Raw genomic sequence first — 15354 nt, forward strand, 5'->3', positions numbered from 1 at the left:
CTCAGGTACCTCTGACTTTTCTGATATTTCTAAGGAGGAGATGTCTACTGCCCTTACCTCCTTCTCAGCTTCTGGAGAAGAACTATCTCCTTCTTGCTTCAAAAAGCTTCTCAAGATGGAATATCAAGTGCTTGCCGACATCGTGGCAAAGGCACTTTTGGTCAAAGCTGGTACTTTTGATAAACTGACCACAGAAAATTTTCAATTGATGGTAGCTATCACTTCTAATATTAAAGTGGACTGGAGTCGATTTTTGTTCAGAATCATGAAGGACATGATTGTGAGGAAGGGTACTGGTTTTGCTGTTCAGATCAACATGATGTTGAAGGATGCTGGTTTTCCTCTTACTTCTGAACATGATGGTTCATATGTTACTATGGCCGATGCTGATAATGTACTTGCTCTAAGGCCAAAGCCAAATGTGGCTGAATTTGTTTCCCTGAAAAAGAATATTGACGACACTCAAACTGAGGCTCTAGGATGTCAAAAGAAAATCAAGAGGAAAAGAGTGGTTTTTTATACTGATTCAGATAAAACAGTATCTGAGGAATCTGCTGCTCCAATCAAAGCCTCACTCCCAGCCACCCCAAGCAAGAAGAAAGCCCGCACAACCCTCCGCCTCAAGAAAACAGCAGCTGTTGCTGATTTAAACAATGTCCCTCTGAGACAAGTGTTTCCAGAAGCTACATCATCCAAACCAAAATCTCTCCCCGTTTCCAAACCAGCAGCCATCTCTACTGTAACCACCTCAACTTCTGTTCCGACTTTCAGACCCACGTCTGGAGTCATTATTAAAAAATCTACTGCAGGGTCTTCTGCTTTTAAACCCGTTCTGTCTGCCTCTCCTTCAGATAAAAAAAAAGGAAAACTTGTTGCAGAACCGCAAGATCTTGGCGCCAAATCATCAGTTATCACTGCTTTTGATCTTCATTTGGAGGAGATTGAAAAATCTGCCAGTAAAGACATGACTTTCTTTGATGATTGGCTGAAAGTCATAATTCTCCACCCAATCACTCGTTTGAAAACACCAGGTGTTTATGCGAAAATGGTGAAAAATGAGAAGAAGGTTTTTGACTCTGCCAAGACCGAAAATGTGATTGAGGCAATAAACAGAAGAAGCTACATTCTTGAGCAGCTGAAATGCCAGAAGCTGGAATCTGTTTTAAAGACTCTTAAGTCTAATTTTGACTCTGTGATTCCCACTGCTGCTCAGGATCAGAATGTGGTCCAACTTTTGACTGATCAACTGACATTGATGAATGAGCAACTTCTTGCTCAAGAACAGGCCTTTGGAGAGCCTGTGCAGTACCAAGTAGGCTTCATTCCAGACTTCATTCAGAATAAGCCAGTTGAGGAAAGGACCACAGCTCCATCAGAAGCTAAGGTCTCCAGTACTCCTGCATCCCTGACGATGCCTACTCAATCCTCATCTTTGATTTTCGTTTGTGAATTGGCTTCCGTTGATGAATTCATTCAATCTATTGTTCTTGCTGCTTCTACTACACCAGAAACAGCTCAGGTTGATGATGTGGTCCAACCAGAAGCTCAACTAGCAGACCAACCAATGGCAGAACCAGATGATGCTCCATCTCAATCACTACCAAATCTGAAGATATTCTCTACTGAACATCAAGCGAAAATGGAAGCTATTTTGAATATTCCATCTGAATCCATTCCAGCCGCTGAGCAACTGAAAACCATTGAAGCTGTTCAACCAGAAGAGATTGCAGCTCCAGAACAATCTACTGGTGTTGGAGGAACTTCTGCAGAACAGACTACTGCTCTTTCTATTGCTCCACCAGAAGATGTCTCTTCTACTGCTTTGATTATCCCTCCTTCAAGATCACCTGCTCATATTGTTCAACTTGAAGAGATCAGAGAGCGTATGCTTGAAAGAACACCGTCCCCAGCAGAAGCAACGTTTGATCTTGAATTCGAGATAGATATTCTGAGGAGAAATCTTGATAGTCTGTCAGAGATTGTTAAGCAGTTGTCTTTTGAACATGTTGGTGAAGTTAGTGCCACCAGATTCTTCCGTGACCGCATCTCAAAAGAAGTCTCTTGCACGACAGAATCATTGGCCAAACTGCATGTAGAAACCAGTCTTTTCAGAAAAAATGCTGTCTCAAGTCATACCGACATCTTCCTTGGACAAGCTGACATCATTAAAACTGTCTCTGATCATGATTCAACTATTCAATCAGTGTCCACCAAATTAGAAGCTATGGACTCGAAACTTGAAACTATTGATGCCAAGATTGAGTCTCAATCTCAATCTATTCATGATCTAAATGAACGAGTTTCGAATCAAGCACCATTTCTGGAGATGTTGAATAATGGCATTCTTACTCTTACTGGTCGAGTGGATGACTTACTCACTCGAGTTCAAGCCAATGATGCCAAAAAGGGGGAAGCAGAAGCCAGGTTAGAAGAAGGCAGATCTGGAGGTCATCATGCATAATCTTCCAATAGGAATCAAGATTCTCAGAATGAGGAAACGATGTTCAGAGACATCGGCACTGATGATTAAACAAGCAGAAGCCAGGTTAGAAGAAGGCAGATCTGGAGGTCATCATGCAGAATCTTCCAATAGGAATCAAGATCCTCAGAATGAGGAAACAATGTTCAGAGACATCGGCACTGATGATTAAACTCATTAAACTCTTTTGAACTATGTTTTACTGCTTATTTTCTTATTGATTATTTTGCTATAAATTGCTATCTGCATATTGTTACAATTGTTGTTTACTAACTTCTAGGTTTTGGCATCACCACAAAGAGGAAAATTGTTAGACTTAGTTTTATTGTGGTGATGAGAGTCAGAACCAGTAGGTCACAAGCTCTCGTATCGCATTAACAGAAGCAGTACTCTTTAAGTACTTAAATGGCTTAGAAAATCAGAAGCATCACTTAGCTTTAAGAGCAAAACTTAGCTTAAGCAGAAGTAATTTAACGTCTTTACTTGATCGTTACAATCATAAATGTTACCGTTACTTTGCCTAGTACTAGCATTTATTGCACCATTAATGTTGTACAAAGACATTTAATGCTCCTTACTAGTTTTGGTATGTAACAAGAATGATTACTCTGAAAGCTTTCTGCAGGACCTTTTTTAGGTATTAAAGCTGATTTTACTCAGGAGCCTCAGAAGCTGTTTTTGATTATATACGTTGGACTCAAAGTTTTCTATATATATAGGTCAATTAGAAAATAACGTTATTATTATTATCAACGCAGTGATTATTCCAACACGAATTTTGAGCTATCATCAACTACTTATCTTCAAGCTCAATATACAGAAAAGCAACACACGCTTCATTATCCCTATTCGATCTTCTGAGATTGCTTTGTGCTGACTGTTTCGTAAATCTCTTCAAGCTAAACACTTTACTATATTTTAGTGAGAAGAGTTTGTAATCTAGAAAAGAGTCTTTTCCAGAACTTTGTTGTATTTGTTTTACCGAGTTGTATAACTAAGAGTTTCTGTAGGCTAAGGGTAAGTCCTACTAAAGTGGGTGTGTACAAGTGTTGTACTGTAATATCCAAAGTTTTTTAGTGATACCTTCCAGAAACAACCACTGTTCAACTGCCTACTGTTTTATTATTTCTCATCGTACTCCATTGGATCGTTTCCGCACTTATTATTGTGATCTACTGGACTTACATTTGAACAAAATCAGCTACAATCTCTAACAAGATTCTAGCACCCTTTGCAAAATCATCCAACAAAGGAAAGAGTTTATTCTTCTCCCTCTAAACTCCTTATCGATCTCCAACACGATAGTTGGTTTTCCCCCAGAAAAGATCGAATAAGAAAGACCGAAAGACTTTATGTTTTATAAATTATATAAATATTTAAGAAATCATCATCAATATGTAAATAATTTCAAAACTAATCAATCGTTCACCGACCTTCCCCACCTTAATCTGCAACCTAAAAGAGCGTGTTTTTTTGGTCTGCCTTCAAGCGAGTTACTATTTTAGTAACTCAACACGTCTATTTTTATGGAGGTGTTGGGTGACTCGACTCATCTGACCTTATTTGATGATTTTGTTATTCAAATACATATCAGTAGTTATTAGAGATGACATGGGTTGGGTTTGGGTATGATTTCATATCATCCTTCATCATCTTAATTTATTATATTCATCAGCATCCACACCGGGTATTCAATTTCATCATCATTCTCATACATGTCGGAAGATTGAATGTATATATTATATCTAAATATCTTATTACCATCTATAATTAAAATTTTCTAAAATTTCAATTATTTCGAGTGAGCTATGGATATTTACTAAATTAGTGAGAACAACGAGAAAAAAAATTGATATAAAAATTAGTAAATTAAACATTATAGAATTGATATAAACAATTTATCTTAAAATGTTTATACAACAAAAATAACATCAATTCTATAATACTATGTTGGGTGTAATAATTGTCCATGTTTAGTAGAGCGATCGAACCGTGGTGCTTGAGCTGCTATGCAGTTTAAAAGATTTGAGTTGCACGTTCAACTAATATAATTCAACAAAAGTATATTATAAATATAATCATATCCAGAAAACCATATATATATATATATATATATATATATATATATATATAAAATCCACCTGAGTACCTAACAGAATCACAATTCCAATTTAAATTGAACCAATTCATGAATTTTTTTCTGATTTATATAAAAAAAATTCCTTAACCCACGGCACTATATGAACATATATACAATATATTCTTTTTTTTTTTCCCACTTCAAATCATCACTTTCCTACGATATTTTTGTCTTTTAAGTAAAATAACACGATAGATTATTTTTATCAATACAAAACACCAAATTAAAATTTATAATGATTTTTGGAATTTATCAATAATAAACACCAAGTTTATTTTCTTATTACCACTCCCCTATAATATCCTCATTTATAATAAATAAAGTTATTCACATAAAATTAGATAGGAAAAATATGAGTGGCTAGAATAATTATTTTTTATATTATGGTGTAATTTTTTATATAACAAAAATAATTCTCTCAAATTACAAAAATATTTCGTCTTCATTTAATAAAAATATCATAAAAGTAATTTTTAGTAAATTTGTACCTCATATGTAACTATTACATTCATATGATTTTTTTATTATATATGATTTAAAATTTTAAATAATTCGTATCCTTAATAACATAAAATAATTCTACAAACAATTTTTAAAGTTTTACTTCTAATATAATTTTTATATTTTTAAAAAATTTATTTAGCAAAAAACAAAAAAAAAAGGTTTAATATGTACATCCGCGCATATAAGACAACATCGGCGCGAAGCACGACCCGACAATTGACTTAACGCGTGTCGGCTACTTCCTGTCCCTCCCGCCCGCCTATGCCTATGTACGCTACTTTGTCCCCTCTTTAATTCTGGAGATTTCAGGATCTAAAGAAGCCACTCTCGGTCTCCATATATATCGAATAAGTTTTTTATGAGACGATCTCACGAATTTTTATTTATGAGATGTATCAATCTTATCGATATTCACAATAAAAAGTAATACTCTTAGCATAAAAACTAATACTTTTTCATTGATCCAAATAAGAATTTCTTCTCACAAAATACGACATGTGAGACCGTCTCACACAAGTTTTTGCTATATATATTATAAAATTTATATTTTTATTTTTAAAATTTCTTAAATAACTTATTTACGATTTTGAGTATTTTTATTGAACGTGAAACATATTATTGATTATGTGCTTTTTTAACCAATTACGTGATCAGTTATTAAATCTTGATAATTTCTTCAGGTTACCACTAAATTTAAGGAAAGTTTACTGTAACTTCTCATTTAAAAAAATATATAAATTCATAGATCATGAAAAAGAAAAAAAATCAAAAGTATATAATGTTTGAAAAAAATGAAAAGCCGAAAATCATAAGTGAAAAGTTTTGGATAAATAATTGATTTTAATAGTAACTTGCTGCTATAATCACTTTTATACTAGTAGAATCGGAATCTTATCACCTTAAATTAAACAAAAATTAACGTATAATCAGAATTTAAGAAACAACAAAACTGTTTGTTTCAAGTTAAAACAAAAAAAAATAGTTATAGAAAACACTATCTTGGTATCTAGTCATAATTTATTTAAATTTTTATATAGTTCTTTAATGGTAACTTGGATGAAAATGTTTGATTGATTGGGAATCTATTTATTTTTTATATATTGTCAAATTAAGTGGGTTAAGTTGACAATTTTTCAGTCAGTCAAAATGACAGGTATTGAATTTATGTAATATTTTAAATAGCCAATTCTGTGGATGATTTTAATTAAGAGTATGTCTTTTGTGAGACGGTCTCATGAATCTTTATATGTGAGACATGTCAATCCTACCGATATTCACAATAAAAAGTAATACTCTTAGCATAAAAAGTAATATTTTTCATGGATGACCGAAATAAGATATCTGTCTCCCAAAATACGACCCGTGAGACCGTCTCACATAAGTTTTTGCCTTTAATTAATTAATCATGAAAACTCTTATGAGGTTATCTTATATGTCAATTTTATGAGACATGAATCATATCTAAATCAACTCATGAAAAATAAAGATATGACTAACTAGTGGAGACCATCTCAAAATTGATTTATTCTTAATTAAATATTTATTTAATGTGTGCGAGTTTTGATATGCGGCAATAATCATATGATTAGCCAACATATCACATCGAATTTCGATTATGTTATGTGAGTACTACGTTTGATCCACGAAAAACATGAACATAATTAAAGTAAAGCACTTGGATTAATGTGCAATTAAAGGCACAAACCATTTGTCTTCTTTGATTAAGATAGTTGTAATTAATTTGATTCCCACTACACATCTCCTTTAATTTTCAAAAGATTCTAGTTTAATTTTTGGAGATTATTATTACAAGAAAAGTTAATTTTTTTAATGAGTTACTTATATCCGTAGTGAATAACAATGTTCAAATGCTAAAAAAATATAGAAACAAATTTAAAACAAAAAATAAACTATTAGCAAACATTTTAGAATACTTAATAATCTGAAGTTTATTTATTTATTTTTTAAATTAATGAACAATTGATTCTTTCTTCTGTATATTTATGACCCTATGATTTTGGTTCTCTATATAACTAATATTGAGTTTTAGTACTTTATTTGTAATTTTTTTTAGCAATTTCGATCTTTTTTCATGGCATAGCTTATATATACGTAGTGCTAAACACGTCGGTGTTACATCAATGTTACATGAAAAAAGACAAAATTTGTCAAAAAAAAAAAAAATACATAGACAGAAAATTAAGATTACATATATGAACTAAAGGGTGTTTATAAGAGTTTATAAGCTTTAAAAACAGCTTATAAACTCTCATAATTTGTGGTAAAAAAGTTACAAAACTTATAAGTTGTCAAACATTTAAAATTGAGATACCTCACTTTTTTCAATAATATCTTATTTTTATATTTCATTTATCTAAAATATCATTATATATCTTCTTAAATCCTCATTTTATCCGCACTCCTTAAATATCAACTTTATCATTTTTTTATATCAAAGTTAAAATTCTGTTTTTTTCTATCTTTTCATTGAGATATAAAAAACAAATATATTAATATACAATTTTTTTAATAAAAATTTTATTTTCACATATAAAAAATAATATTAAATATTATTTTTTCAAAGAACATAAATTTTTCTAAATATAATATAAAATAGATTTATTTTTTTAATATTAAAATTATAAAACTATTTTCATATATATAACTCATATTTATACCTCATAATATTATATTATTTTTGATAGTTCACACGATAAAAAGTTCTTATAATATCAAACACATTACTGTTTAAAATTATTTAAAATAAATTTATCTACACACTTTACAGATTATTTTTAAAATAAAGATCTTACAACTTATAAGCTCGTGTAACAATTCGAAAGATTAATAAGTTTAATCAAATACTATCAGAAATATATAAACATAAAAAAATCAAAACCTTGAAATAATTGATAATCTAATAAAGACACCCGAACAAAACTTTACGTAAGAACAGATTATGGAATTTGGTGAGCTGAAATCATGGAAAATATTGTCTCGTGTCTCCATTATCTAGTTTGTTAATTAATATAATAATATCTATAAAATCTAATTATATTGGCATCGGTTCCTTTAAAGTTTCAATATGTTTTGACTTTTGTACTTTATTAAAATTTCTTTACGTACTATTAATTTATGTTTTCATCAAAAGAGTTTGGGGTTAAGTGGATTTGCAATAGAGTTATGCTAAACTTTTTTTAAAAAAAATAGTCATAAAAAGAAAAGAAAAAATATATTCCATTACAAAAAAGATTACTAAAAAAATGCATTATGGTTAGGAAATTCTAAAACAAAAACACAAATTCCTGTGAGACGGTCTCACGGATCAATTTCGTGAGACGAATATCTTATTTGGGTCATCCATGAAAAAATATTACTTTTTATGCTAAGAGTATTACTTTTTATTGTGAATATCGGTAAGGTTGACCCGTCTCACAAATAATGATTCGTGAGACCGTCTCACAAGATACATACTCAAAAAAATCAAAATTCCCTTTGTCAGATTTTCTTTATATATATATATATATATATATAATCAATAATGTCACAAAATAAACTAAATGAGCTATCTATGTTGTTGATTAACAAAGAAATGATCCGAAAACTAGATTATACATGATGTATATTTTTTCCTCTAAAATAGCTAGATGATTACTATTTATGTAATTATTTCAATATTTTTGACTTGTTTTTTTATGTAATATATTGTTTCTTATGTATTTATGTAGTATTTATTATTTTCTAACCGATTTTAGCATTATTTATACCAACAAGAGAACCTATTTTTAAATTTTTGCTTCAGATCTCATCGAAGATAAGTGTTTATTAACTTTAACTTCGATAAGCTTTTTTCTGCTTATGCAACTGTTACGAGGATATTTAACAAAATTTTATAGGCAATATAAGTATTTGAGAATAATTTATTCAATTTTGCCAGACACCGTAGCATCTTAAAAGATTGTTGAAGTGCTATATAATACTTCATCAAGCTAGTTAAGGGCTAACTCGTTAACTTCTTCGAAGTCAACAAATGCCCCAAAGTCTATTGATATTGTTTAAATTGTTCAAATTGAAATTGAAGAAAATATCGAGTTTGATTAATTATAAATAAAAAATTTAAATTATTCTTCTTTTTATTTAATATTGGGCCAAAAAAACTTATTTCAGTAGGTCATCAACTCAAAATATATATGTTGGACTCCCTCGAAAACTGGACCCTGAGGCGGTGGCCTTATTGGCTTCATAAAAGGTCCAGCCTTATCTCCAATGCACCACCAAAATACAAATGGGCTTCCATGGGAAGTTTTTTTTGCTTGTAATAGCTAGAAATATTTCATGCATTTCAGGATTTTCAATCATGCTCGAATCCATGTGTAAAATTTTATTCTCTTCTTGAAGGACATCTAATGTCCTTTGTTGTTGTCGAGTTTCAATTTTATTTTGTCAATTTTCTAATCTTAATTTATCATTTTGAAGTGTTATGATAATTTTGCTGAAGTTCAGTGGATCTTTTTTCTAAAATATTCACAAGTTCACGATGTTCTTATTTCATCGTGTGTATCAATTCTGAAATATTGCCCTCTTTTTTCTTTAATTTTTATTTTTTTAATTCTAAGAGATCGTTCGAATGAAATATCACCTATATTTTAATCAATACTTAAATTAATTGAAAATAAATGTAGTCCAGACAAACCTGATATTGGAGTCTCTGGTTGTGACGAATCCAAGTTTGTGATATGGATTTGAGCTATGTGTTCGATGGATTGATGTCATCAGAGAATTTTTAATATTAGGCCATACATGATCAAATTTGAATCATTTATTATATTTAGGATCTTGAATGCAGAGATGCACGCGATCTCAATGCAGTCGTTCAAAATGCGAGATAAAACCAGCTACGTATAAATATTGTCGATAAGTATATCAAATATCAAGAATTTTTTGGTCGATATATAAAAAAACAAAAAACAGAGATGCTCACTTCATATTATGAAATGTTTTAATCTATCATTTATGGTACAAATATATAATAGTTCGAATGTTTGAATTTGTATTTAATTAAATTTCATATATTCAATTTATTAATCAATTCTAATAATTTCGTGCATTACTTCGCATATTATAAATAACATTATTATAATTATATTGTTGATTTATAAAAAAATATTAAATAAAAATAAGAATTAATATATGCAAAATAAAGAAATATTCCGAGAATAATTTGTTGTTAGTAAGATTTGAAGTAAATAGATTGGAGTTGACAACACACAGCAGAATAATAAAATACACAAATAATTAACTTAATTAAAATAACTTAGAGATAATTATGCATAAATATAAATACTTGTGTAATGACTCAGGACAAAATAATCAATAGAAAAACAATTTGAGTTTACAAAATCAATATTATTGATTCTATGAAAAAATATATCATCTAACTCGTTAAGGAAACAAAGTGCAGTATAAAAACAACAATAGAATAAATAAAGAATGCCAAAATTATGTGTCAAAAATTGGAGGAAACAGACATGATTTTCCTTAAAATTGTTTCCTTGATCAGATACCTACAAATTATGGTAAGATAAAATTTATAAGAAAATAAACATTTTTAAGTATATCGAATCACATCTAGAGTCAAATTTTATAAAACTCTAGAAAAACAAAACTCTAATCAAATATTTTAAAAAATATTATTGAAAAGATAATTTAAAGAATAAATTATGTGTTGGAACCCAATAAATATTTTTTCTTTCATAGATAAATCTATAAAATCATATAGAAAAAATGATAAATATATATATTGAATTACATATTTGAAACAAATGAAAAGAAATGTGAGATTTATAGGATAATAGGATTCGTCCGCTGTCACACATTTCCATATTTAACAATTTCCTCTCCATCCCAATATTTATTATTCTACACAATCGTCTGCTCCAACTAAATATTTAATGTCAAACCAAAACCAACACGCCAGGCTAACGCCGCAATTTTTGTAATAATGAAATTTTGATGGATTCAAAAGATTAAATGTCACTGAAATCTCTTTATTTTTTGCAAGGAGAGAACTCACTGTCATTCTATTTTAAGATACATACAAATAGATCTTCATACTAAATACAATAATTTACAAATCACACGTCAATCAGATAAAAACATATTACATAAATCTTATATAATATATATCAAATACATTTTTTACGAGGTAGCACGATTGTTAGGTAAAATGTTTGACTCCACCCTTCGAGAAAAAAGGAAAAAATATATACAGTGGGACCTTAACACAAGAAACATGCTTCACCGTTTTTCGTGAAAAAAGGCCACAAAAGTAAATAAAGGGCACAAGGAAGGAGTGAAAAAGGAGGCAGGATTGCAGGAACACAAAATATAATGACAATAAACAACAAAATTCTACTGCAACGACTATTATGTTACAAGAGCACTAGCCGTTTGTTCTTTTTCTTTTTCTTTTTTTCGTGTTTATGACTGCTGCATGGCCCCTTTAGATTTACTTTTATGTGAGATTGCTGATACTTTTGAGTTAGAATCCCGAAAAAATAGCATTGAGCAAAAGGGTTAGCTCTCTCATGATTTAGATTGTTGTTAGCAACCACTTTAGAGTCCTAGCAAGACGTAGTAAACCAGAGTGATTGGGAGGGCGATTAACATCCCGAATATGACCCTGTAAACATTTGCATCTCATCAGTTGTTGAGAAATGGATGTGCGGTGGTTTTGTGAACAAGTATGTTTAATTTGTTAGTACCTACCCTGTGCTCAGTATGTCTGGATGAACATTGTATTCCTTGGCGAAAACGAAGGGAACAATTCCCTGAGGAAGAGCTGCCTGAACAATCGCAATGTGCAGTAAAACACCTCGGAGGCCAACAGCAATTGATGCGGCAGCCATAACTGCCGGCCCTGTCAGGAACCGAATTGCCATCGAGAAGGCAGCAACCGATTTTCCGCAGGCAATCATTCTTGGTTGCAATGCCATAAACAATCCTAGAAATCCCATTTTACTTGAGTAGTTAGTCTTTATCGTTAGCACTCTAGTTGAAAGAAAAAGCAATGCGTACATATGGATGCTCGTTATAACGTACCAAGACTGAACATTGCCATTCCAAGACCAGCATCAGATAAAATGGAGATCGACTTGGCAATTATCGCGGGCATCTCAACGTGCCACCTGCAAGAATCACAAATTTCAAGTGTTTTAAAACTAAAACAAGAGCATACAAAAACAGGTGGTGTTGCCAGACGGGGGCAGGGGCGGGGCCAGGCCGAGTGGTGTGGCGACCACTTCCGCTTGCAAGATTATAATTTTTCTTATCATGAAATACTTTTGGCTTCACCAACATAAACAAAGGATGATCGTGCATATACTTGAATGAGACCAAAGACCAAGAGAGGCCAAAGAGGCTCGAATACGTGTTGGGATTCCGAATGAGTTTTCGCCAAACCATGATCAGTATGAGCCTTGTCATCACATTGGCTGGCGGCATCGCAGTTGGCTTCACATCCACAATCGTCTTTGGGTTAAGCTCAACAGTGGAGCTGGAACCAAGCTTGGAAAGAACAGGCAATTCACGATCAGGACCATTTGGACCACGTTTGCTCCCAAAACTAAATTCATCCCGGCCAAAATCGTCATAATCTACATCATCAAACACGTGCATCAAAACGGTTCAATGCGAACTAGTTTGGTACTACTAAGGCTTGTCCGCAGATGATATTCATGAAAATAAAAATCACAACAAAAACTTTATAATATAAAAAAAATAATGGAAAACATGTGATAATAGAAGACAAATAAACCAAAATTTGAGGGGTGTTGCAGTTTTGTTGACAAACAAAGAACAGAATGCGCATCCTAGAAGGAAATTCCTTAGGAAAAATACAACCAAAAGCTAATAATAGAAATAGAAACACAAGAGCATGTCTTCCTAAATGATAAGCAGTTAGTTGCATAAAAAATGTACTCAATATAGTTCCAACAAGAAACATTAATTTCATGCACTGTTTCATTTTCAAATCCAAGAAATTAATTTAAACTGAAGATTCAACTGTAGTAATCTGACCAAGAAAAAAAGGGTCCAAATATTTTTTTTAGAAATATTATACCTTTGGGATGAGCTCCAATATTAAGTTCGTTTCCATAATCACCTCCTCTAAAAACATGAATCCCTCCTTCAGAAACAGGTGAAGCACTTGAACTCCACACAAACATGTGAAGATCTTTTCCACCACAACCCTCAACCCCATTAGCCTTCTTCTTACCTCCACCTCCGGCCGCAGCCGGAGAGAATATTCCGGCGCTGGCGGGAGCAGGATACCCTCCATTACTTTTACCTTGATTCACATATCCACTCTCCTCATCAAAACCACCAAAGTTCCCAAAATTCGATTGTCTTGGACTGCTATTCTTACCGTTCACCATTGAGTAAAAATCAGTGTGGTTAAAACTTGAGCCCCTGGGAGTAGGATTTCTTGAAGATTGCAGAGAGTAAATCTCAGCATTGGTTAAGTTAGACGGTCTTGGAGTTAAAGAAACACCAGAATGTGGGCCACCATGGGATCTCCTTGAAAAAATATCCGATCTTGAACTGGTTGATTTCCTCACAGTAACATGAATCTTCCCATCTTCTCCAACCTCTGCCTCAGTCTGCAAAGGCTCTTTCCCATCCAAAGAATTTATATCAGAATCAACTCTGAACGAAATAATGGAGCCTGCTGTGTCGGGAAACTGCTCTGAAATGAGCATCCTTGCTCCTCTATACTCGAACAGAAACAGCATCAAAGTGTACCAGATTATGCACTGTAACACAACAATTTGAACCATTAAACTCCCTGAGAAATCACCATACATTCCTTTCAGTAAAGGGATTCCCATTACGAGAGTGTTAGGCAGCGTGGAGACTGAAAAAAGAGTAATAGACCACTCCAGGGATCCTCTGGCGCTGGTTCTTGACCATACGGCAAGAACAGAGAGTACTATTATTTTCTGCAGAGAGTCTGCCGCAATGAATCTGTAGTTCATTTCATAAGGATTGTTGGAGGCGATGAAGTGAAAAGAGAGAAGCGGGACCGCGAATAGCGCCACAAATCTGTTGATTCCTGAACACTGGTCCGGCGTGAAGATTTTCCACCATTTTACCGAACCATAAGCTAAGATCATGGCCACATAGAGAGGAACCACAGCTGTAAGAACATGGTAGAGGTCAGTAATTGTGATCATTTTCCCCCCACTCTTTTTCCAAAAGGGTTCACGTAAAAACGTTCAAAAACTATCAAGGTTGGATTTTTAGCCCAAAAGTTGCAAAACACTTCTATGTTTTTCGAAGACAACCACTTGAAGATTTTGAAACTGCAATGAATATGGAAAATGGAAGAGCAGAACTTGAGCTCAGTATGGGTTTCTTTAATGGTTTTAAGAGAGAAAATGGAATGACGGAGGATCGAGAAAACGATTGTATGACCAGATTTTCTGGCTCAGTTTGGGAGAGGCGATGTGAAATGAGAAATAAATGGCAGACAAACAAAATAAAAGCAGAGGTCTTTTGAGAAGCCTTTCTTCAGTCTTTTGATGGGAGATGATGGAAAAGCGAAAAAAGTGGCCGATTCTTACACATTCAGAGACATTTATGCATGCAGAAGCAGTACTAACTAGCATCATAGCGTGTGTAAAATAATTATTAGCCTCGCTATTATCATAATATTCAATAACAACTGTATCAACTTTTATGTATATAATGTTTTTCTTAATATATATATATATATATATATTATATACAATGCTCTTACCACTTGCTAAAAAATTGCGACTTTTTCATAGGTAGAGCTAGCACTTATAATAGAATATATTTTTATAAATTAATTCCAAACTAAAATAAAAAAATTAAATTTATTCATAAATAATCAAAACCAACAAATTTAACAATTAAAAAAACTATTAACTGTTATTTTTTTTAGGTTGGTTTTACTACAATATCTTAATAATCGACATTTTTTTAATCTAATTTTTATTTATTTTTGTTTTGTTGAAAATTTTAAAAATAATGAACAAATTGTTTTAGATTGTTTCTAGTACTTTAAATATTTTTATTGGATAATTTTTATTTGAATTACCAAAATAATCATTAACATGTTTCATTTAGACAATTCCATCTACATTATCATTTATCATATATAGTTCTACTTTTTTTTATAGATATTTTAAATTGAATTGTTATT

General features: G+C 31.9%; 1 protein-coding gene across 1 annotated transcript; it reads right to left on the bottom strand.

Annotated features, from left to right (window-relative positions):
* Window positions 1-11576: 11576 nt before the first annotated feature.
* Window positions 11577-14733, bottom strand: LOC142531232 (putative auxin efflux carrier component 1b). Its single transcript, XM_075637326.1, has 5 exons — window positions 13246-14733; window positions 12508-12778; window positions 12225-12310; window positions 11892-12126; window positions 11577-11805 (listed from the first exon to the last, which is right to left on the bottom strand). The coding sequence occupies exons 1-5, from the start codon at window positions 14357-14359 to the stop codon at window positions 11739-11741; spliced, it is 1773 nt and encodes a 590-aa protein (XP_075493441.1). The 5' UTR covers window positions 14360-14733; the 3' UTR covers window positions 11577-11738.
* Between the last annotated feature and the right edge of the window lie 621 nt (window positions 14734-15354).

This window comes from Primulina tabacum, chromosome 2 (genome assembly GCF_025594145.1).
Source record: "Primulina tabacum isolate GXHZ01 chromosome 2, ASM2559414v2, whole genome shotgun sequence".
NCBI classification, from domain to species: Eukaryota; Viridiplantae; Streptophyta; class Magnoliopsida; order Lamiales; family Gesneriaceae; genus Primulina; species Primulina tabacum.

Excerpts from the sequence above, each read along its gene's own strand:
- LOC142531232 (XM_075637326.1), bottom strand. The coding sequence starts at position 14,359 with ATGATCACAATTACTGACCTCTACCATGTTCTTACAGCTGTGGTTCCT. Across the intron at positions 12,779-13,245 it reads TATTGGAGCTCATCCCAAAG|ATTATGACGATTTTGGCCGG; the intron begins GTATAATATTTC and ends TTGATGATGTAG. Across the intron at positions 12,127-12,224 it reads AATGGCAATGTTCAGTCTTG|GATTGTTTATGGCATTGCAA; the intron begins GTACGTTATAAC and ends TGGGATTTCTAG.